The sequence below is a fragment of the Chamaea fasciata genome, unplaced genomic scaffold, assembly GCF_029207755.1.
Source record: "Chamaea fasciata isolate MVZ Bird 193981 ecotype frontalis unplaced genomic scaffold, bChaFas1.0.hap1 SCAF_2, whole genome shotgun sequence".
In the NCBI taxonomy this organism is placed as follows: domain Eukaryota; kingdom Metazoa; phylum Chordata; class Aves; order Passeriformes; family Sylviidae; genus Chamaea; species Chamaea fasciata.
In genome coordinates this window covers 67919350-67943063 of record NW_027094087.1, presented here as the reverse complement: position 1 = coordinate 67943063, position 23714 = coordinate 67919350, and the positions used below count along the sequence as shown (strand labels likewise).

Genomic DNA, 23714 nt, shown 5'->3' with positions numbered 1-23714 from the left:
GAAAAGGAGGAACAGATTCAAATTGAAACGGAGCACGTTTAGATTAGATATCGAGTGGTGAGGCACTGGAACAGGTTGTTCAGAGTTGTGGATACCACATCCCTGGGAGCGTTCAAGGCCAGGCTGGATGCAGCTCGGAGGAACCCGGTCAGGCGAAAGGTGTCCCTGCCCATGACACGGGGGTTGGACCAAGACGATCTTTAAGGTCCCTTCTATCCCGACCCATTCCATGATCCTGTAATTCTGTAACTCTACAATTCTCTGATTCAGGGTAATTAAAAGAATTAAAACAGCCGTTTATTTAATTCAGCACGATGAAACCTTCATAGGCTTATCAGAGAAAAGAAGATCACTCCTACTACAGCGTCGGCCTCCTCCTGCACGGGCACTGTGCCTGCGCTCCCCACGGCGCCGTGCTTCCCCCCGGGCATGCCGTGCGTAGGCTGAGACCTCCACGGACCCCCGGGCCACCTCCTCGGGGGGAGCAGCAGCGGAGCAGAGCCGTGAGGGGCCGCGGTTCCCGCCCGCCCTCCGGGGCAGCGCCGCCAGAGCGGGCGGCGGCGAGGCCTCGCCGGCTGCCGTAGCGGGGCTGGCGGGGCCGGGGCCGCCCGCGGGACTTCCGTGCTGCTGGCGCCGGGCCGCGCCGCTCGGGGCCCGCCATGGCGCAGCACGGCCCCAGCGTCACGCTGTCCCTCACGCTGCCCATCACCTGCCACATCTGCCTGGGCAAGGTAACGGCGCCGCCGCCGCCCGGGCCCCGCGGGCCGGGGCTGGGTGCGGGGAGCGCGGAGATCCGGCCGGTGGCGGCAGCTCAGGGGCCCCGCCGCGGCTCCACGTTCTGACTCCCACCGGGGTTGTGTTTTAAGGCTCTGCGGCTCCGTGCGGGGAAGGAAATTGGGGTGTGGGGCCGTTCGGCCGCGGCTTGCCGGCACCCTTGGGATATTGGGAAGCGCGCGTTGTCCCGGCGGGAGCGTCCCGGGAGGTGTTGAATGGGCCGGGGGGGCCCAGGTCGCTGAAACGCGGGTACGCAGCTCCAGGTGTTGAGGTTTGGGGGTTTTCTTCCGATAGCCGTGGGATACTCTGTTATAAAATGCTCGGGGAGCTTGTGTTTAAGCGTGGTGCTGTCTCGCGGAGGACAAGTGAAACAAAGAGGGGTTGTATAACCAAGTAGATTTAAAAAGTATTGAGCAAAACTCCAGCAGTGTGGAGAAAAAGTTTCCGTTTCCTCTCTCTGACCCTTTCTCAGTTCCTTTCTCTTCTCCCTCGGGAAGCAGAGGGCTCTTGCTAGTCTGTTCTTCTCTAAAAGCCCCAGAGCTAATTTCATGGTTGTCACTAATTGCTTCTCAAATTCTTTGCTCATTCCCTACTACTCTTTTTTCTCGCTTTCTTTTTTTAAAGCACAACAATAATTACAAGGGGAGAAATAGCCTTTTATGTTTGTACTCTGGCATTTATTGTCTGGTTTGTTTCTACCTCGCCTGGCCTTTACTCCCAGACCCTCTCTGTTGGAGTGATAACAAAGAGCAGGCACATTTCATGTGTGAAGTAGGTCCATAGCACTGGTAGTGAAAGTAGTCAGACTCCTCCCTTTTCTCAAGTCTCATAATTCTGACAGTGTGTTACTTTTAGCAACCATGTTTACTCATTTCTTGGCTTTTTTGTGGAAGCCGAGCAAGACTTCCTGGCTGCTGTCTTGTTATTTTCCTTTTTCTATTATCTGTCTAATGAAAATGGAGGAGAACCCAAGTGTACTCTGTACGTAATGCAGTTTTGATACCCTCCACTCTGTAAAAGATGGAAAGAATGACAAGAGGAGAGTGAAATAAAACTGACAAAGATATTTGCTGTTTGAATCCATTCATAGTTACTTCCTGAGCTAAGCACTTAGCAGTTTGGTTAAGTATTCATTCATGTCTTGCTATAACGCCACTGGGTTATTCAAGCCACTATTTCATTCTTTAACTTTTCCTTTCTTCCTTCCTGAGTTTGTACTGGAAGAGACTTCCACACTCTTGCTCTCTTGCACTGAGATAATACATTAGCATTGTATAAGTGAACATTGTATTATAAGTGTCTATATAAATATTGGTGATATTGAAATATCTTTATTACACATTATTGGTGATACGTGTAATAAAGATATTTGAATGCTTTCATTTTTAGACATGTAAATCTATTTAAATTTTGGCAAAGCTGAGAGCTCTGACTGCCCTTTCTTTTTAATACACATCTTTGTCTCTAACTTGGAACTTCATTGAAAAACTTCAGCAGAAAAACCCATCTTCTCAGGATTAAGGTTGGAGGAAGGAATTTGTTTAGCCTTAATTAAGGAAAAATCTTGTCAGTTTTTACTATCTTTTAGGGGGGAGCAGGAAATATCACAGAGGGTTGACATAATCTGGTATTTATTTCTATGATTTGTAGCATAGACTTCAAGTATAAGGCCCACCCCAAACTCAGAATGTATTTCTTGCTTTCCCTGCAGAAGTTGCAAAGGTCTGATTGCAAGATACAAACTATTCACTGTGCATAATGGTAAGAGGATAAAAAAGGAGATATTGTGGCGAAATTCTTTCAATGAGTTGGCCACTCATTGTTTCTAATGAAGCTGGAACCTTGGACAGCAGGGACACGTTAGTCCATTTTGTTAATGTGAACGGTGTCAGAAAGTGTATTGGCAAGATGTGCAAATAACTATTTAAAATAAGAATTAATTGCTTGGATTAATTTTGTGTTTGTTACGTGAATATTCTTTTGGTACAGTCTGGGCCGTCTTCTGACATCCCTGTATTTTTTAATTAGATAGCAGATCAGAAGCCATCTACTTCAGACTGTTAGGTTTACTTGTCCCAGGATGTCTGAAGGTCTCTCTTGTTGGATTTGGCGCAGACAGGTTGCTTGGGCTGTCAAGACACAGCTCTGTATTGGTTGAAACAGTGTAGGATGTCTGGGCATTGATTCACTGGTCTGTGTGTGATTTTCCATGTGCTTGCTCCTCCATTAGTGCTGACTGAAGGCCCGGAAGTGCTTTCAAAGTGAAGTAGACGTGTACAGGATTGGATTTTGAGCTGCATAGGAATGGCATTATGTTGGAGGGGAAAAAATAGGAAATTGCTCAAAATCACGTAGCTGATCAAGCTTTCTGAAATAAACCGTCATCTTCCTAGACATTATGGGCAATGAATGAACTGGAACTGTGCTGTAATTCAAGTCAAATGCTTTTTTAGTAATAGGTATGTCCTGATCCCCCACCCCCTGGGCCTGTCACAGTCGGTGGGAGGGCAGTGGCACACCACCAGGCATTGTGTGACATTTCAATAGCGGCTTTTGCTGTTCTGGTGTGCCTTGCTTTGTGTGGATCCTGAGCCAACTAAAGTATAAAATCCCAGCTCTGAAATGAAACTTGTACAGGTGTGTAAATCAGAAGCATTGTACCCTGGAGAATAATAAATGTGACTTATTATTTTGCTAGAGATATGGAGTTATCATTCATGTGCAAGAAGTGTGCTTCTGTGTCAGGTTTGGGGTAACTGAGGGTCTCCTGCTCCCTGGGGGGAAAACCTGCACTCATGAAACGTCTTTTCCTGTTTGGATTATTTTATGTTATTCTGCTCTGTATGAAATCATCACCATCCATATAACTATTCTCAGGCTGCTTCAGAGTAAGAAAGAAGTATGGCTAGAGAAAAAGTCTTTTATTTTTTTTTTTCCCTGCTAGCTGCAGGTGAGAAAGCTCTTTTTCTTGTAAAAGAAAGCAAGAAGTAACAAGATTTTTTAAATTAGGAATAATGGAAATTGTAATATTTAAATGTTTCCAAAGCATTAGTGTGCTAATGCTTGCAATAATCACAAAAAATTTCACCTCCTTAATTAGAGGCGAAAGTTGAGTCTCTCTCTGTTCATGCCTTCAGTAACTTGAGTTTCTGTTTGTCTAGATAATTCCTTTGACTCCCAGGACTGTCATATTGGAGGTCTTAAAAATATTGTGAATCCTGTAAGGTAACAGAGGCATAGAGAGTGAATTGGAGAAGAAAGTGACAGATCTGGGCCTTAATTCATATCCATGAATATTTCAGTGGTAAAACACTTGAGGTTTTAGCTCGTGCAGTGCTGATCATACGGGTACAATTGCTACAGGACACGTCTGATCTGTAAGCCCAAGTGGTAACTGACTGTCCTTTCCAGGTGCTTGCTCCTCCCTGCCAACACTTCATTTTTCCTTTTTAGTTTGACTGCTTTACTAATAGAATGAAAGAGGAGTATTTTGGAGATGATGAGGAATTTCATCTAAAGATGAAGATTCTCTTGAACTTGAGTCTAAAGTGCAGTGCAGTAGAATTTAATATATATTCTGACACTTTTTGTCTGTAAATAGATTTCTTGGAAAAAGACAGGAATGGAGGAAAAACCATTATTTGAAGACCCCTAATACAAATACTAATGTTAACAAGTAAGAGATTCGAGAGTATAACAGTAAGGTGTAGCAAGCTGCAATAAGGCATAAAGTCTTTTTCTTCTTCGTCATATTTGGTCCCTCTATGCACATTTACTTTCAAGCAGGGTTTGTAGTTAAATGACAAGAGAGAATGCATTGTCATTAATATTTTCTAAAAGTTTGTTTACCCTGCCGTTTTGGAAGGGGAGAGAAAGCTTGAAAGAATCTGTGTCTGATTGGAATATTTAATCCTTCAGTTAGCTGCCCCATTCTTGGGTAATGACTTATTTAGTAGCAATGCATATCTAGCAGGAGACTTGAATTAGTGATTGCTGGTTCACATTTCAGCTCTGTGGTTTTGGCCCTGTTCCTTTTAAAAGCTGATTTCCATGAAGCTGATTATCTGCAGGCTAAAGTTAATCTGTAACACTTTATGTTCCAATGATACCTCTTCCACAGTGAAGTGCTGGATGGTGCCAGTAGAGATCCCTCTGTGCCTCACTTTTGAAAATGCACCAACTTTGGTTGTGTTCTACCTTGGGAGACAAATGCATTTTGCTGGCCAGGAGTAGTTGTTGGAGGTTGTGGGGTCAAGGAAAGGTGCTGCTGCTGCTGCTGCTCTAGTTATTAATGAGCTCTTGGAAACAAGGACCTTAGTTCTGCAAAAATTATTATAGCTTTGGTGCCTTCAATAAAAGGGAAATTTGTTGTTTTGGGTCAGGAGGTTGCTCCAAGCTAGCCCTGCGAAACAGCAGTGTCACTTTTCACTTTCCTGCAAGGACACACTTGCACTGAGAGATGGAGTTGTATATTTTCATATTTTGTTACTTGAAGGAGTTCTAAGGTATTCATAGAGTCCATTTGTTGTTTTTTTTTCTTTTTATTTCCTCTTTAATGCTAAAAGGTCCGTCACCCAGTTATCTGTGTGAACAACCATGTTTTCTGTTCCATTTGTATTGAAGTGTGGCTGAAGAACAATAATCAGTGCCCAGCTTGCAGGATTCCTATCACGCCTGAAAATCCCTGCAAGGAAATTATAGGTAAGGACAAGTTTAGGCTTTGAAATAACTTCTGGTATTTACTGCTGGAGGAGATTGCTTTGAGTCCAGAGATGTCTGGATACCTTTTCCTCGGTGTGTTTGTTTTTTGGGGTTTTTTTGTTTGTTTGTTTGTTTGTTTTTTTACCAGCATCTAAGGAAGAATTAACTAAATAATTAACCTTGTAGATACTAGGGATGTTACTGGAAAGTTCCAAAGACATTGTGATTATTAGTGGCTAGATTATCCAAACACAGTAAGTACCCAATGGCTCTAATGATTGTTTCTAAACATGATGCCTTTAACTGAAAAAAAAAAAAAGCATTAAAAATGCTTTCTCACCTATGCATTGCAACCTATTCACCTAAGAGACCAGCACATTTAGCTGAGAAATAGCGTACTTCAATCCAAAACCTTGAAGGAGTATATGGTATTTTTTACTTGTTGCTTTTTTGTTTTGTTCACCACTTCCTCCTTTTTTTTTGTTATTTTTAAGAAAATTACTCCTAGCACAGAAATAAGACATAGCTACAGCAGCTGCATTTGGCATAAAATATCAGCTCTGCTGTTTCATTCTAAGAGAAAAATTTATGTGACTAATCTTGCTTTAAAAGCTTACAGTAACCTGTACTAATTAAATGTGTGCTTGATATCCTGCCCCTTCCCTTCAGCTCTGTTCTATTAGTATGGTCTTAAACAACATAGCATGCTGTTAAGAAAAAAAAAAAAGTTGAAAAATGAAAAAGTTTTCTTCCTGTTCTGAATGAAGATTTTGAGTTCTAAACATCACTAGTAGGTATTCAAATTGAACCTGTTTTGAAAGTGGAAGGACTTTAAATCTTCCATGGTAGCCACTTTGTCCAATATTAGCTGCATTTGTAGTTTATAATATGAAAAGTGGGATAAAGTGGATTACTAGTATTGAATTGACTGAAAAGAAAACAATATCAGTGCTTCTTTTGTCCTGTTGTTGCTTTAGGAGGAACAAGTGAAAGTGATCCTATATTTAGTCCAGCAGTCAGAAAACACCTACGCAAAACAAGGCTTGAATTGCTCCACAAAGAATATGAGGTAAGGACAGGGGGAGTGCTGTGACTTTCCAGATGAACTGCAGCCCTTAAATTACCACATACAAGTGGTTCTTTTGCTTTGAGTCCTGCTGGTTTTGGGTAAAGGTGTATACTGTATCTAAATGAAACTCAGTTGCATTAAAATTCCACCTTTTGACCAAGGTTACAAGAGGGCATTTGCTGGTGGTTGAAGTGGTCCCACTGAAGTCACAGTAATTGTCTTTCTAGACAACAGGTAGCCAAGTCCAGCCAATTCTTTAGTTTTGTGGGAAATCCACCCCCAGGTGTTATGGGAGCATTTTCTTTATGCATATTTAGTGTAGGAGCTTTTTGTTTTGTCTTCAATACAAACACAAAAAAAAATCTGAAATAATTCCCTATTGTTCAGAGAGACTAAATTCCTTCTTAAAGAATATTGCCCACTGTAACCTTCTGGCATACGTTAATTTTTAGTGTTATTGTTTTCTTGTTTTCTGAAAGTGAGTAAATGCTTGAAAGTAGAGCTGAATGCTTCAGTCTCCTGCTGGAAAAAAATACTCTCCAGGGAAGAAGATGAAAAGCTGTTAATAAGGAATGCGCTCAGTTTGTTTTCCCAGCTGTTATTTTCTCAGTAGCAGCAATGTGAAGACATCACATATTTTTGAAGGAAACCTGTCATGGGGAGGAGAATGAGGGAAATGAAATGGACTCTCTCTATATCCTTAACACTGGGGAAGTAAGAGCTATCTATTATGACAAGCTTGCCCGTAGCTCAGGTTTAGTCTCTCTGAGAGAAGGAGTCAGGTAAAAGACACTTCCTGTCTTTCTGTTGAATCAACTCAAAATTCATACAACTAGTCATAGCTAGAATTTTTTTTAAATTTCTTAAAGAAATCTGCTTAATTTAAGATGGTTGTTTCCATGCTGGAGGCATGGGCCGGCATGATTATTTGTGAAAATATGCCTTGCATTTATGTAAATGCTGTGTATGGCCTCCTTAAGTAGTGTGACCATGAACAACTCATACACTTGAATTAGTAAACAGTATAGAAGACATGTTTTCAGGATAAATTATTTCTTTTATCCTTTTAACAACAGGCTTTGAAAGTTTTTTTGCTTCCCTGTGGCTTTAGACTGATACAGCTGAGAGCTTTGTTCTTTGCATTTTGAGAGTCTTGCCTAAGATGTTGTTGCTTTGGTGCAGCTAGAGCGGCCTTTTCCAGGCGGTGTTCTGTCTGTTTTGAATTTGGAGACTTTTAGCATCCTAACATGTGACGTTTCAGAATGATATGAGAGAAACACTTATAAATAACAGCAAATGACTCAGCAGAGGACGACCTTAAGAGCACTCTTGATACAGGAAATCCTCCCACAGAGTGCCCTAATAATAGATTCATGTTGCTGAATGCTTTGAAGCTTTTGGTCTGCCCGACAGTTTGTTCAGGGTCCTTTATGTAGTCAAGGGATTCCCTGTACTAAAACCTTCAGTATGCTTGAGTGTGCAGGTTGATTAAAATCCTGCCTAAAGCACAGTACATAAGCATACTTAGATATATGTGTAAGTGGAGGCATGCATCTGGGCTTGCCAGAACCCATGTTTCTAAAGTGCTGTGGGAACTTGCCAGTATTATTTAATTAATCTCACAAATTATTTTTATTCCTCTGAATTTCTGACACCTTTAGGATGAAATAGAATCCCTGCAAAAAGAAGTAGAAGATCTGAGAGGCAAAAACCTCAGTTTACAGATACAGCTGAAATCTCTGCTGGATCCTGCGGCATCAGCTTTGTCTTGCCAAAATGAGGAAACTAGCCAGTCAGCAAATGAAGCAAGTACCAGTGGCTCAGACACCCCAGAGGAATGGAGCAAAAAGCTGAAAACTGCCAACGATATGTGTGAAAAACTGATGGATAATGTGGAAAAGCTAAGGGAGGTAATAAGTGTAGCAAACACATTTCTTCAGCTATTTTGTTGTGTAACTGTTTTGTGTTAGTTAAATGGGAGTAAGAGCTACCATGACCTTCAGGTACTTCATAGAACTAGAAGGAGGCGGAAAAAAATTGAGTTCCAGTGACTGTTGGTGTATCACACTATTTCCATACAGCCCTTGCAAGTGTCAGATGTTATTGCTTGTTCTGGTGAGTCCTGTGTGTGACTCTTCTTCAACTCCTCTGTCACTCTGTGACTGGATAATTGGATTATAGTAGCACTTGTCGACAGTATTGATGACCAGATTTTTCAGGCTTCCAATAATCTATATAATATATCTATTTTGCAACATTCAGTGGGCCAACACAGTACAGTTGGCTGAGGCAGATTTTGCACTGTTGCCCTTCCTGCTAGCCAATATTTTTGGTGCAATTTGCTGAGACAGAGTAACTTGACCCTTTGACCAAAAATAGACAAGCTTCAGCATTTTATGACCAGAATATCCTTTACTGGAAACCTGTGGCCTTCTTATACATCTTGATGTAATATAGAAGTAAATCTGATACTGCAGAAGCAAGGATGAAGGAGATAGACATGTGAAAATGCATCTAAATAAAAGTATCTTGCAAAATATATCTGCAGGCACGAGTAAGATCACCTTAAACATTGAAGAAGAGTGAAATTTCAGATTAATTTGAAATCAAAGTGGAAAAAACTGGACTTGAATTTATTCAAAATGCTGCCTTGACTTCTGCTATTAACAATACTGGGTTACTTCCTGCAGAACTGAAGTGTGGTGCATTTAGGACTTTTTAAAAAAGTTTTTAGCATTAATAGTGTTCACACTTTTTCTGTGCTATAGACTTGGAGGCACACATTGTACTGTTCTGCTGTTTTGTCATTGGGACACTTCTAGGACCCCAGGAGCTTCAGATTCCCTTGTAGATCGTGAAAGACGATTCATTTTTTCAGTATAACTTCAGCCTTGGCAAGAAAAGAGCTTGAAGCATATGAAATATCTGAATTTGGAGAAGATTTAAAATAAGATAGAGGCTTAGATAGGTTTTAGGGAAGAATTCTTAAACTGTTGTCATAGAATCATTTAGGTTGGAAAATACCTTTAAGATAATTGAGTCCAACACTTTTTTTCCCATCCGTTCCCTGTTCAAAAGCTGCTCAATTCCATAAGTACCTAAAGTCAGTTGGCTCTGGCAGACCTTGTGTCACTTGTCAGCATGCACTGCCCATCCTCTTCTGAGCAGCAAGACCTCTTTCCCACACACACACTATCTGGAACCAGAAATCTTCTAATCCCTGAAAGTACCTGACCCAGGAGTTTCAACCAGACAGCACTTCCCAGTTAGACAGGATCCCTCAGATAATGTGGTTGCCACCACTTTCCTCTTCAAAACTAGACTGAATCAGGAAATATCATTTAATGTTCTAGAGCAGACAAATATAGGAATGCCCTAAGTAGGCATTAGTACTTTGAGTGGAGTCACAAAAGCCATGGGAGTGGTGAAACAAATTCCATAGGAGAAAGCCTAGACTAAGTGCACTCATTAAAAATGCAGTTACATGAACTCATTAATGTAGACATTGTGCTGCAAGTGGGGATCCCTTGCAGATTACTGACTTGGAGGGTAAAGCACTCTCAGAAAGAAGGACACCAGAGGGGTTCAGTCCTGCCTTGCCGTGTGCCACATGGATGCCTTGCCTATCAGTGCTACACAAGTAATGAAATTTTTTGCTTGATTATGGAGCTGCAAGCTGTGTTTTTGGAAAGAGAGAAAGGGCTTGGCCGTGTTGTCAAATGGGTTAATGATGCTTTGGAACTGAGCGCTCTTGAATTCTCATTCATTGCTTTCAGGATAGTTTTTTGTGCTTTTATTTTTTAAATACTGAGTAGTTGACACTCAGCCCTGGGCTCACCCTTCCCTTCTTTACCACAAGTCTCTAGTTACTCTTTCTGTCCTTAGGAATATTGTAGTGTTGGGGATGGGCGAGTGTTTGTTTATATTTTCCTATGCCATTTCTCCTCCCCCTCACCTGGAAAGGTGTCTAGGGATATCTGTATGAGCATTTAAAATTCTCTGCCTCTCTTCTTGCACTGTTCGATGTTTCTGAAAAAGTACATTTCACTCCTGACCCCAGCTGCGTAACTCTTTCTTCAGATCTAGGTCTAGATCATACTTTTATTATGCAGTGGAAGCGTTATCTAACTGAGGCTATGAATTACGAGTCCTGGACTGGTGGTGCTGTTTCTAGCATAGGGAGGTTGAGCAGGCTCTAGGAAGTGCAAAGACCATGTTCTGCTTGTTAGGATAGTGGCATTCAGTGTTCTGAAACACAGTGGCAGGAAAACTTCTCTTTATATGAAGTGTCTTGTTAACAAGGGTGTCTACTGAACTGAGAAGAAGGAATTGACCTCAATTCAAGGAGTAAGAAGGGTTGTGAATCCAGAATCTTAATCATAATGTCCTGGAAGAAAGTAAAGAAAGACTGCAAATAGCTTGTCATAATGGATTTGCATCCACAGGATAACTATGCTTTAAAAACAAGCCAAAAACCCACAAAGTAATCTTGCTCTAATTTGGAATGGGGGAAGCTGTTCAACATTAGTTTTGCTGATACCTGCACATTGTAATGTTAATGTACTTAACGTATTTAGTCATGTGGAAAAAAAAACATGGAATTGCCATTAGTACATCTCCTTAATGATTTTCTGTGCTAACTAACATAGCTGTGTTTATTTCCCTAGATAGGACACTTGCAATGTATTTTGGGAATATAAATAAAAAATGTCTGTTCACTATTCAGATTTGCAAACCATTTCCCATGGTGATTTTTAAGTGGTGTCCCTGTCTGAAGGCTGTTTCCTGCCTGCACATTTCTAGTTCTGTCTCTTTAAAAAGGAGAAACAGCTTGTCCTTTAAATATTAGAAGTCATTTCTGTTTCATTGTATACTTATTTTTTTCCTTTTCTTTTCCTTAGGCAAATAAGAAACTGAGCGTGGAAAACAATAGCCTTTTAAGAGAGAATTTGCGACTGAAAGCTGAAGTTGATAGTAGATCACCCCAAAAGTATGTGAATATTTTAAAAGCTATTATCTTTTATTTATAGACTGTTTAACTGTTGTAGGCCTGTTTAACCTAAAACTTAGGTAAAAAATGAAACTTATAAAATAGCATCAAGTGGGTGAGAAATGCAACTTAGAGAATTGTAGCAAGTCCACAGTGAAGGAATATGACTTGACTGCAAGTGCTGTTCCTTTTGTTACATGGCCAGTATTGAATTCATTAGTGGAACTCTGCAGTTAAGTTGTTATGGGGAAATTTTTGAATCTGGTATATGGTCAAAGTAGAAGGTTTCTTACTAAGTGCAGATTTTCTGGTTGCTTGTGTTTGTGTTTGTTTTGTTCTTCCTTTTGCTGCCTTAAAAGTTTATTTTGCGGGCTTGGGCTCCTTGTTCAAGGAAGATTCCTGATGACTTTGTATCTGGGCAACATATGTAGAGCATGAGAACATCATTCCGAGAACTGATATCTGTGTTTAGTGCTCTGTTTTAAACAGTTAAAACACCCATGACAATACCCTCAAAAAGCAATAACTTTGCCATGCTCATTAGAGCCTCTTCTTGGGAGTACTTTGTTTAGCCATATTTTTAAAGTTCTTTTCCTTTCATTGGTTTTCTACTTTTCTTCTCTCATTTGTTTAGCTGTTAAAAAGCTAATAGCAGTATTGGCCAAAGGTTTATACAGAGCTTTTGAAGAAAGGGGGTTGGGAAGCACCTGTGTAATGTGAGAAGAAAGCTCTCTGGGTTTTGTTCTAGTTCTAGCAACACACCTGCTGGAAGATAAAGATTCATTATTGTAGAAGAGCTTACTTGCCAGACTGCTTGTCATTAGAGAGCAGGAAAGAAGATGCATGATCCTTGTGCTGTGGATACATGAAAGCACGTTCTACCCTGAAGACCCCTAATAAGATAGGGCCCTGTTTAAGGCCTTGGCAATGGCTTCTATGGCATGAAATGTCTTTCCCCATAAGACTCAAGAGTGAGTTGGCAAGGATGGCAGACTTAAAAAGTAAATAGATATAACTAAATAAATCCTAGAAAAGGAGTGCTATGAGAGACCAGATAATCTAAATTGATTTTTACTTTTCTGTTATCAGGTAAACTCCCCAGTGGAGACAATTTCCCTTTCTTCTAGCTTGCACATGCTTTACCGTGGTTGCCTAAAATAATAACCTGTCACTTTTAGAAGCCCAAATACAGCCAAATGGTATTACAAATTGAACAGTGTCAGGGTCTGTCTTGCAATCCAAGTGCCCACTAGATTGGCCTGTTGGTGTCTCTGCTATTTTTTTTAATTATCAGTTTTTTAGTCTCCTAAACAAATATTGCATCATGCCTGCCTATTGGGAATTATCTTTGGCCTGTGCTAACTGTAGAGCTGTGCATGGGATTTAGGACATGAATTGAATCAGGCTTAAACTGGGCTAGGAACAGTTCAAACACTTCAGGAGTTTGTATTTCTGTACCCTGATTCTGCTCTATTGAGTCTTGCCTTTCCTTTGAGCCTAGTGGTGTGCTACAAGAATTTAAATATGTGCAAGGAAAAATTTGTCCTGAAAGAAGCCCTTCAGCTTATTAAATTTAGCAATTTTGATTCATCCAGCCTATACTCATTCATTCCTCATGACATCTTAAAGATTGAATTTATCTGGGTCTTCTAGATACTTATGACTTGAGAGAAAAAGTCAACTTGTGTTTGTATTTTTGCTCTGCACTCGAGAATTTCCAGATTCTATGGTTTTCTGAAGTCATAATGCTTAGAACTGGTCCTAGACTGCAAGTGTAGTCTTGGTAGCACTAAATAGAGAAGAAAAACTGTCTTCTGTCTTCTACAACATCTTTTATCAGTATCTTGCAATACCTTTTTAGTTATTTCCTTTTGCCTGACACTTCTAGCACAATGGCCAGTACCAGTTCTGCCAAATTGCTATTTAAAGTTACCTTCCTACCTCATTTTGCATTTGTGCTTTTAATGTCACCTTTCAAAGTGGGGGAATTAAACCATTTATTGGCTTTCTTCAGGTTGATGTTTTGATGCATATCAAACTCCATTATTCTCTTTCTCACCCTTTAGATGGTGAGAAGTCTCTCCTATCTTAGTGTTGATAGCAGAATTTTTAAATTAACTTTCATTCTTGCGGTCATTAGTCTGGTCAATATCCAGATCAGATCTAACATTAAGACTTTTTTAAATATTCTTTCGGCTCTGATGGCAAACTTTGATAATATTTAAAGGGTTTTTCAGCTAGGCTTCACACTTTGAACAGGGCTTGCAATAAAGGGGTTTTTAAACTTGCCTATAAAATCAGAATTGAAGGCATAAGCATCAGAGCCCAACAATGTCACTAGGATTAAGTTTCTGTGCAAGTACATGGACTTGCCAGTATAGTTGTTCCTGTGTGCTTTATTCAGAAGTTTCCGGAAGGTAATTTTTGGAAAAGTTTCTGAGTAGATTTCTAATGTAATTTAAAATAGCTACTGAATTGGATTTTTGTAATTTAGTGTCACCACTGTTGTTTCATTTTTCATATATTCCTTAGCTTCAAATTCTCAGGTAAGGGTTCATGCTTAAACAAATAACTAAAGTAACTAAATAAAACTGGTATCATAGTATTTTGTAAAGGTTTTGTCAGTATTCAGTCCCTGTATCCCAAGTGTAGTTCATTTTGTGCATGATGACATTGGAGCTAAGTAGCACAACATAAATTGTTTTAGTGGACTTTGCTTTACAGAAGAGGGAACACTAATGGCAGATGAATGATCCCTTCATTTCACAGACTTTACATTTTACATCACAGGGAAAAGTATAATTAGGCTCCTTCAGTGGTCGATAAAAAACTTTCCTTTTATCATAGACTTGGATTGTTTTTTCTTTGTTCTTGTCCATTAAAACCTGCTGAAAAATGTCATATATGTCAATAAAATCGATATTTCAGCCATGCCAGGAATTTTTATACATTTTTTAAACTGATGATGCTGATTTATTGATTAGCATTTATTTTTTCCTTGAAACATTTTTGAGACTAGACCTTCACCAGAATACCATACCATCATATAGTTGGGACACAGGTCTGAAAGGCAAATGAGGGTAAGTTTCTTGCTCTGATTCTTACCGACGACCTGCATTAGTCTGCCATTCCTCAGGCAAATCAGACTCATTTGTGGTTGTTGTTTGTTCTTTCTTTACCTTTTCTCCTGATGAATTTTCAGCCACTTCCACTTTCCTGATACAGAATAAAAAACTTGGGAAACTTAAGTTTTGCAGGACAATAAAGCCCTATTACTTGCAGCCCTACTTGAAATAGATAACTGTTAGGTCCATTGGCAGGGCACAGTGGATCTAAAAGCGTTTTTGGCAAAGGGGTATTTGCTTAATACCTAAAGGAAAATAACCAGCAAGTCCGTCTACTCCAGGGTATAGTGTATTTTATGAATGGTTAGATTCAAATTGTTTTGAACCAGACTTCTAGGCTTCCTAGGAATCTTTTCCCTAAATATTTAATTCCTTCTGCCAGTTAAAATCCCAGTCTGAAAACTATCCGTAACAGGCATAAAATTTTTGCATTCTCTCTTTTTTCTCGTTTTGTGAGTTGTTTTATTGTTGCAGTTTAGGGAGGGAGGAGCAGTTCTTCTTCAGTTTGACTGTTTATCTTGTCTAGATTTGTGATTTCAGGTACACTGAAATCTAAACCTGTTGACTTTCTAGGTCATTCTTTAGAACATTTAATTTTTACCTAACTCAAATATTTCTGCACTTACCAAACTATTAAATTCAATCTGCATTTCACCAGACCTACAAATGGGGTTCTAAAAACCTGTGTCCAGGGTGCAGAAAATAAGAATATTTGCTCTCTTCTCTGATAGAAAACTGGGCTATAGTCTCACCTCTCTGCAAGTTTGCTGGTCCAGAGGAGTGACCTTTTTTGAAGACTAGCTGCAGTGTGGCCTTAAAAGTAAAGTGGAGTAAAGTAGCAAATAAGAGCTTTCAAATGAACTCTGAGTTCTTGTGTCACAGCATTAAATCCTGAGAAAGTGCCCACTTCAGGCATGAAGATCTAAACCTTAGGCAGATGAGTAAGGACATTCAGATCACACTCCAGTTTTGTGGGTTTTCCAGTAGAGTTTTGGGTTTTTTTAATAGTAGTTCTGAAGTAATTCTTTCTAACTTTTGCTCTTTGCTGACCCTGGTGATAATCTGCCTTTCTTACGTGGCAAATCAGTGATGATTCACTAAAAGATGTTGAAATGCTTGGAGAGGCTTTGCATATTTGTCTATATCCAGCCAATTCCCTACGTGAAAGTGGAAGCTCACTTCAAAGAAGTGACTTGTCTGTTCTCAGTGGACAGTATGTCTTGACTTTTTGTGGGTTTGGGGGGTTTTTTGCTTGCTAGGAATAGGCCCTCATCTGGCAGTAACATTTTTTTTTAGTTCTGATGTCTATGCAAATACGACACACTTTTAAGACAGTTGTATAAAACCTGGGATGTTGCCAAGATGTTTCTGCAGATCACCTTTCCTAGGTGATAGAGAATGGAATTGCAGAACTGGTGCAGCTGGTGCATGATATCTCTGAAGTACTGTAGAAACTAGTAGGTCTTTCAGCTGGTTTGTTCTTGAATTTCCTACCTTTCTCCCCATCTGACTGCAGAACTCAAGAGAAAATGTGTACCTAAATGATGGGACTGGGTTTGGTTGTATGCTCTGGCACTGCCCTCATCTCAAACTGTAATAAGCCCTGAGTGTACCTTGTCGTTTTCCACTTTTCACCCTTTTGTTTCCTTTAGAGGATGGATCATGCTTATGCATCCTGAACTGCAGGGTGGTCCTCAGGCTGTGCCATCAGGTGATTGGAATTGGAGAGTCAATTTCCATAGCGCCCTTGCAGCCCCAGTCTTTGGGATGTGGTTATACAGGAAAGCTGTTTGTTGCAGCTGCTTGCTGTCCAGAAAGAGAAGAGTTTGGATGAGGTTGTGTGGTTTTAAACTCATTCCAGGGCTCAGCCAGACAAGATGTGCTGCAGTTAGTGGTCACTGCTGTGTAAAATAAAATGCTAAAGCTGAATTTGCAGAACTGATAGGTAAGAAGAGAAGGAAGGAGGAACTGAAAAATTGGTTCTTCACCTTCCCAAACAGTTTCTAAATGGACTTCTTCAGAAGCTGTCATGGTTTAACCCCAGGCAGCAACTAAGCCCCACACAGCCTCTCACTCACTCCCCTTTGGGGGTAGAGAAGCAGAGAAGTAAAAGTGAAAAAACACATGGATTGAGATAAAGACAGTTACGTAGGGAAAGAAAAGCTGTGCACAAGCAGAGCAAACCAAGGAATTCATTCACCACTTTCTACAGACAGACAGGTGTTCAGATGTCTCCAGGAAAGCGGGTCTCCATCTGAGCTTAACAGTGACTTCAGGAAGCAAACACTATCACTCAGAATATCCCACCTTTACTTCTTCTTTTCCTAGCTTTTTATTCTGAGTGTAATGAGTTAATGGTCTGGAATATCCCTTTGGTGTGTCGGGATCAGCTGCCCCAGCTGTGTCCCTCCCCAACTTCTTGTGTACCCCCAGCCTCCTCACTGGTGGGTTGAGAGGCAAAAGATTCCTGGACTCTGTTGTAAGAACTACAAAGGAACAACTAAAACATATTTGTGTTATCAGCATTGTTTCTATCACATATCCAAAACATAGTCCCATAGTAGCTACTGTGAAGAAAAGTAACTGTATCCCATATAAAAGCAGGGTAGGAGTACTCAAACATAACTGAGGGAGCAGTTGTGGAATAATACAGAGGAGGGTGAGTCCAGCAGTGTTAGTTCTTCTTGCTCACTGCAGGTGAGAGATGACTGCAGCTTTGTGATTGGTGTCAAGTTAGAATTATGCTAGGACAAGAAAAGGCACTCTGACTAAGAAAAGGTCCAGAAATACGAGCTTGAAATGTTCATCTAGACATCCAGTGTCACTTCAGACGATCCACTACACGTTCCTGGGGCTGGTAGTTGTGATACAGGGTCTGTAGATTCATCCTTCCAGAGTGATACGTGGGAGCCAGCAGTTATGTAAAAGACTTTAGGTGATGTAAAATATTGTTAGGTGTCTGTGTTGAAGAATCCAAATCCCACAGGAAAGGTGTTCCTGTTCACTTTATGAGTGATCATTTGTTTTTCTGGGCTTGCAGTTTTCTGTACGACGGGTGTACTTGAAATGCAGTGAGATCCTAAGTCGTCATTTCAGTGATAAAACTAAAGAGTAAGACTCTAACACTCAAAAGTCTGTCCGTATGTGAGGCTATGGCTTTCCTTTTGGTATGTATGTGCTCTTGACCACATGTATACTAAACACTTTAACTTCTACTGAAGAATTCATCACCTTGTTACCAAGTGTGAAATAATTCAAATACTTCAAGAAATATAATTTATTTGGATTGTCAGGTGAAATGTAAATTTATTTTCATGTAACTGTATTGCATTCTGTTGTTATTATCGTAAGACCTTCATTTTTTGGCTATTGCACAGCTCACTATACATCTGAAGGGAAAAAAAGAAAATCTCTTAGGAGTGGTTTGGTTTGGGGAGATGGAGAAGGTTCTGGTTTCTTAAACCAAAATATGAATGTTTTCAGACTCTCTTCTGACTTGCTAGATCAGTCACTAAAGCACCTATATCTGCAGTAATTGGCTGTCTTAAAAATCCAGGTACTTGAAAATTTGGGGAATAAATGTATTCAAGTCTTAAAGCAGAACAGAAAGCAACTACTGTTCCAATGCCTAACTGCAGAAGTAACTTTGTAGGCAGCTTGTAATATGTTACATTTCTGAAAACCGAAATTCCCAAGCACATCCCTCTGCAACAATTAACATATTAGTGATGCTATTTGCCTTTGAACAACATACTGTATTTTTTTAACCTGAGGACACTTGTTATAAAAGTTACACTTGAGAATACAGTGCTTCCTCATAAGCAAATCTCAGGCTGTCAGTAATGCTATTTGCATTAAATAAACATATTACACCATTCTTCCATTAAAAAGGAATTACCAGGTATGCATATAAATGTAAACATGTTTTAATTTTTATGTCAGCATGTCTGTTACAGGAGACTTCAGAAAATCTCGCTTGTTTTACAGAAGCATTTTTCCCTTTCTCTCACTTGGCTATTCAGCTAAATTGTATTTTGCATCATCTTTCTATCTTTTATTAAGGAGTGTAGTTTGCTCCTGTTAGACTGTGTGAGTAAATCGGTTAGAGAAGGGCAAGATCAGTACTTCGGGATCACCTTAGGAAGTGGGAAAGCTCTTGCTTGGGCCCTGCTTTGCTACAGTGATGCCTTCTGTATCTTAAACCAAAATCTGTGTTCCTTTAACTGAAGCAGGAAGTAAGCCAAAATGTATTGTATATAAGGATGCTTATTTCATGTAACCCCCTTTCCCTGAAAATATAACGGAAACATTCTTGAGCTATGATTCTGCTTTTACCTAGTTTTTCACAGGGGAGGGAGAAAGTCTTCTGTGCCTTTCTTCTGATTTCCATCTTGCATGCAGCTAGAAATGGACCAACTGCTATAAGCAGTTGGGAAAACTTGTTTTCCAGAGAGTGAGCAAATGAAAAATGGTCTGTCTTCATTTTTTATGAAGGTGAAGATAATTGGGTAGAGGTACTGTGGAGGTGAAGGGGTCCTTACCTCCATCAAGTTGCAGTCCAGCTAGCTTCTTTTGGGGAAAAAAGAAATCTTACTGAATATAAAACTTCTATATTGCCATTTCTTGTGTACAAGGAAGTGAGTGGCACACACCAAAACTGTGTGAAGCTTAGGCTGATCTGATTTAAAAAGTGGTCTTCTAGCTGTGACAGAAGTGACTTAGACTGTTGTGTAAATCTTATCCATCACTGAACCATCTACACCAACATTTTCAGAGTTCTTTAAACATGCAGAGCAGTTGAACAGTGAATTACATCACTAGTCACTCTGGTCCAATCTGATCCTCTGACCAGGATCTGGTCACTCCTGACCAATTTTTGGGGGTTTATGATAGCCCTTACTGCTTTCCCCAGCTGTCCAGCTAATTGTATTGCAGTTGTCAGCATAGAGCAGCTTCCTGCTGCTTTGGGCTCATGACTTGAAGAAGCAGAATATGGTTTGATTGTTTGCTGGAAATGCATGCATGGATCCATGCTGTTTTGCCAGCATAGTTGCAGGCCACAGATACACCACCTTCAGATTTCACTGATCCAAGGTTTGCAGTGGGAGCATTTTATGAAGAGGTGAGCTGATGGAATGGGGAAATGGAATGTAAATTCAGTGGGACTCTAAGGGAGGGACAGGTGGACAAACAAAGAAAAACATAGAAATTTCAGGCAGTGCTGCAAGAGTAAATATAAACCTGTGCTGTAACATGGAGCTGCAAGATGGAAAATGGAAATTCAGTGTAAGCCCACATACAGAATAGTTCTTTCTTTGTGATGTAAAACCTTATTTGTCAGAGTTGTGGGGTGGCTGCAGGTCCTTCCCTCCTTTCTAATAATATCAGAACTTTAATTGTTTTTTCTTTTGGTAAATTGAAAGCCTTGGATGGAGCGGGGAATTCCCTGGTGCTCACCTGTCAGTGACAAATTAGAATTAGTCAGGGCATGTAGCTGAAACCTTCACCTGCCCTCTGGGGAAGGTCAGTCTTGAAAGCTGATGGAGGATGAGGGGAAGGCGAGTCCATATCTTGGCAGTTGAAAATGCGCTTAAGCTGGAATCCCCACGAGCACACAACTTTCACAAACCACAAGCAGCAGGTTTTTGTATTAGAGTCAAGATAGAAATCAGATTGTTCTGGTTGTAAAGTTCAGAAAAACAAGTAACTCAAAGTAAGTGGATATACCATCCACAGGATGGGTGAGGAAAAGCTGTATATCTAACAGGAGCATAATTGAAATAGTCTATATAAGTATTTAAACCGCCTCAAAGGACTAATGCAATTTCGGCATTTCGTATCAGCATTTTGTTTTTGACAAGGTGACATTGTGAAAGAAATGTATTGTAAAACACTGCTGTACTGTAGGAAAATGATTAAATGTAAATATTTCAAGATGTGGACCACTGTTCAAATGTTATCATAAATCTTTGCCATTGTTTTAGGGGATAATTCTTCATGCATATTTGAGTTGAAATGATAGAACCAGCCCCTGAAAGGGTAATCTGCTTGTTATTGCCTTGCTACCACTAATACCTTAATTTTGTCTTTTCATGTATCACCTCCACCTGTATGTTATTTGTGATGATCTCAGTATTTTTTTTCATAACTAGCAGAGAGAAGTTTTGACTTCTGTTTTCAAATTAACAGAGTGTTTAATGACTTCATTCTGTCTTGAAATGAACTTGCAAACCTTCACAAGAATGTGTTTTTCCAGCTTAATTTCTTCTTTCTTTTTTACTTATTGCAGGTTTGCTAGGTTTACGGTAGCTGCACTTCATTCCAAAGTGGAGCAAAGTGAACGTGAAATGAACCGTCTGAAAAAGGCACTGGAAAGAAGTGATAAATATATAGAAGAAATAGAGTGTCAACTTTTACAGCTGAAAAAGGCAGGCAAAGGAAGCCAGGCAGTGAGTGCTGTTAGTGAGAGAGTGCTTTCCACAGATGGTGAAGGAGGTGAGAGCAGTGACGATGCAGCATGTTTGAAAACCCAAGCTGAGGAGAAAAAGGCTTTGAATACCAGTCAAAGCCCTGACAGTCTTGAGCAGCTGACAAGTGGTGGAACTTGTTTAAGCTCTTCTAGTCAAGATGGCTTGAATAGTTCAAATACACAGTGTGCCCCAAAGAAAGAACTATTTCCAGGATGCCACAGGGTTCTCCTGGATGAAAATAGTACGAATATGGATGCCTGCTTAGAAGACCAGTGGAATAAAATTAAGGAATGTACCCCATACAAAGATGAAGAACTTTATGATCTTCCACCACCATGCACTCCTTTTCTGTCGCTCAGTCGCCTTCAATTGAACACCCCTGATGGAAAAGAAAATGCAAGAAAACCATCAACATTCCTGAGAAAACTGAAATTTGGAGAATTTCATGACACTTCAGATGATTGCAGCAAAGATTCTTCCGAGCACAGCACAAGCAGCTGCAATAGCAAAAAGAAGCTAACCTGTTTTACTGCAGGAAAATCGGGGGTTTGGGGCACCTGCCCAACAAATTTTGCTGAGAACTTAGATTTTGATGGATCAGAGCAAAATTCAGTGGCTGGTCAGTCAGATGAGACAACAGCAAAGTCCAGTGATAAAACAAGTTCTTGCTTACCTAAGAGGTTGCATACACTCTGCTCTTCCGAAATGAACCGCACAAGAACCTCCAGCGAGGCCTCTATGGATGCTGCCTACCTCGATAAAATTTCTGAGTTGGACTCCATGATGTCCGAGTCAGACAACAGCAAGAGTCCATGCTATAATTTCAAGTCCTCTGATCTCGACGGTTCTTCAAAGTCATCAGAGTGCACTAAACTTCTGAATGGAACAGAGAAGAGTCTGGAGGAGATGAATGAGGAGCAGAGTATGAAGTGTCCAGAGACAAGTGATCTGGCTGACAGAACTGGCTGGAAACCTGCTATTTTTTCCAACCTCTCCCCGTCTGACGTAGATATGAATGACCACTTTCCACTGTTTACAGGCCAAAATGTAGTGGCTAATGATGACAAACCTCCAAACTCTTTATTTCAAAGGGACTTTTCCCCAAATGTACTGTTCACTAACTCACAAAGGTTGTTTGAGGAACAGAAGTTTGGTTCATGTTTTTTAAAGATGTCGTCTGATCTGCAAAGTCAAATTAATCCTCCTTGGGTGTCTTGCTTTACAGCTGAAAGGAAAAATAAAAATGTCAGTCAGTCAACCAAGAGGAAAATTCAAAACAGCCTTTCCAGTGCTAGTCCATCAAAAACCACCAAAAACTGATTCTGCTTGGAAATCAAATGAGACTCAAAGTTGTAAACCTGCAAATGTTTAATATTTACAGATGAACTTAATTTTTAATGACTTCCATGCAATCTGATCCTGTCATTTTTGACTATGTGAAAACTGAACATTTGCCTGCCCATTGCAAGCTCTTTCCCAAGGAAGAACCATTCCAGATTCTTTTCTTTGGGCATTTTATTTACCTGGGGGCTTGGGAGTTTTTGATCTCTTTAAGTTTTCACGTTACATGCTCTTCCAATTGTGAGCACAGCTAATGGCTCCTTGACAGTTCTAAGTGGTCTTGTCAAGTTAGTCATTTATGTAAGAATTAGTTTTAAAGGTTACATTTCCCATTCCTAAAGATTACATTTTGTGCATGTAAGGCAGCTACTGGCCATATATCCCATGGATTCATGAAATTGCTATAAATTAATGTCAGTTTTGCCATAAAACTTGCCTCCTAGAGGAAATGTTCCTGCGTAGACTGTTTCATTGTACTGTACTGAAACTCTTGTTTTATGTGAGTGTAAGGTAGCAGCCCCTTTCTTTTCAGGGTCACAGCACTTCAGTTAGAAAACATCACTTTTAACACTGCCGTTCTGGGTTGTCTCTTTTTGAAGTTAAGCACAATTTTTAATTTAGTTCCCAAAAATCATTGTTATTCTAAATGTGTTTAGTATGCCTGTATAGACCATAAAAATGGGTTTGTATGCTAATGATTTGTTTACCTAATGTGCACTGAACATCTTACATTAATACTGTACCATTTTACATTAATACTGCATGCTTTTCTATGTGAATTGAATAAAACATGTTATAAGCACTGTAATCCTTGATGTTGCCTCAAATATTGAATTAGCAAAAATATAAAAAAAAAGGGGGAGACTTTTTTTTCCTAATTTGGAAAATACGTACCTAAGTTTTGTAAAGCATAAACCTGAGCTTATTCACAAAAAAAAAAAAAAAAAAAAAAAAAAAAAAAAAAAAAAAAAGTCCCTTCCTCCTCCTCGTTAGGCATACTACCGTTCCAGTGTCAGCATCGATACAGTTGATGGAAATGGCTTTCGGCCTCTCTGGAGGTGACTCTTCCATAAAGTATTGCATAGGTCAACATAATGTGATGGCCCGCTACAGGCAGGAGACCTAATTAAGCAGCAGAGCAAAATTGGTTTCTTTGCATTATTGTGTTTTAAGTTTTTTTAAGGCCATATTTAATTACAAGATGCAGGGGTTTTTTCTTTCTGCATAGGCCTCTGATGGCATTT

At 39.9% G+C, this 23714-nt stretch overlaps 1 protein-coding gene across 1 annotated transcript; it reads left to right on the top strand.

Moving 5' to 3' along the window:
* The first annotated feature begins 649 nt into the window (after positions 1-649).
* On the top strand, positions 650-23338 carry OBI1 (ORC ubiquitin ligase 1). Its single transcript, XM_066176337.1, has 6 exons — positions 650-731; positions 5340-5475; positions 6453-6544; positions 8206-8454; positions 11446-11534; positions 20949-23338. The coding sequence occupies exons 1-6, from the start codon at positions 660-662 to the stop codon at positions 22447-22449; spliced, it is 2139 nt and encodes a 712-aa protein (XP_066032434.1). The 5' UTR covers positions 650-659; the 3' UTR covers positions 22450-23338.
* The last annotated feature ends 376 nt before the right edge of the window (positions 23339-23714 follow it).

Excerpts from the sequence above, each read along its gene's own strand:
- OBI1 (XM_066176337.1), top strand. The coding sequence starts at position 660 with ATGGCGCAGCACGGCCCCAGCGTCACGCTGTCCCTCACGCTGCCCATC. Across the intron at positions 5,476-6,452 it reads TCCCTGCAAGGAAATTATAG|GAGGAACAAGTGAAAGTGAT; the intron begins GTAAGGACAAGT and ends TTGTTGCTTTAG. Across the intron at positions 8,455-11,445 it reads ATGTGGAAAAGCTAAGGGAG|GCAAATAAGAAACTGAGCGT; the intron begins GTAATAAGTGTA and ends TCTTTTCCTTAG.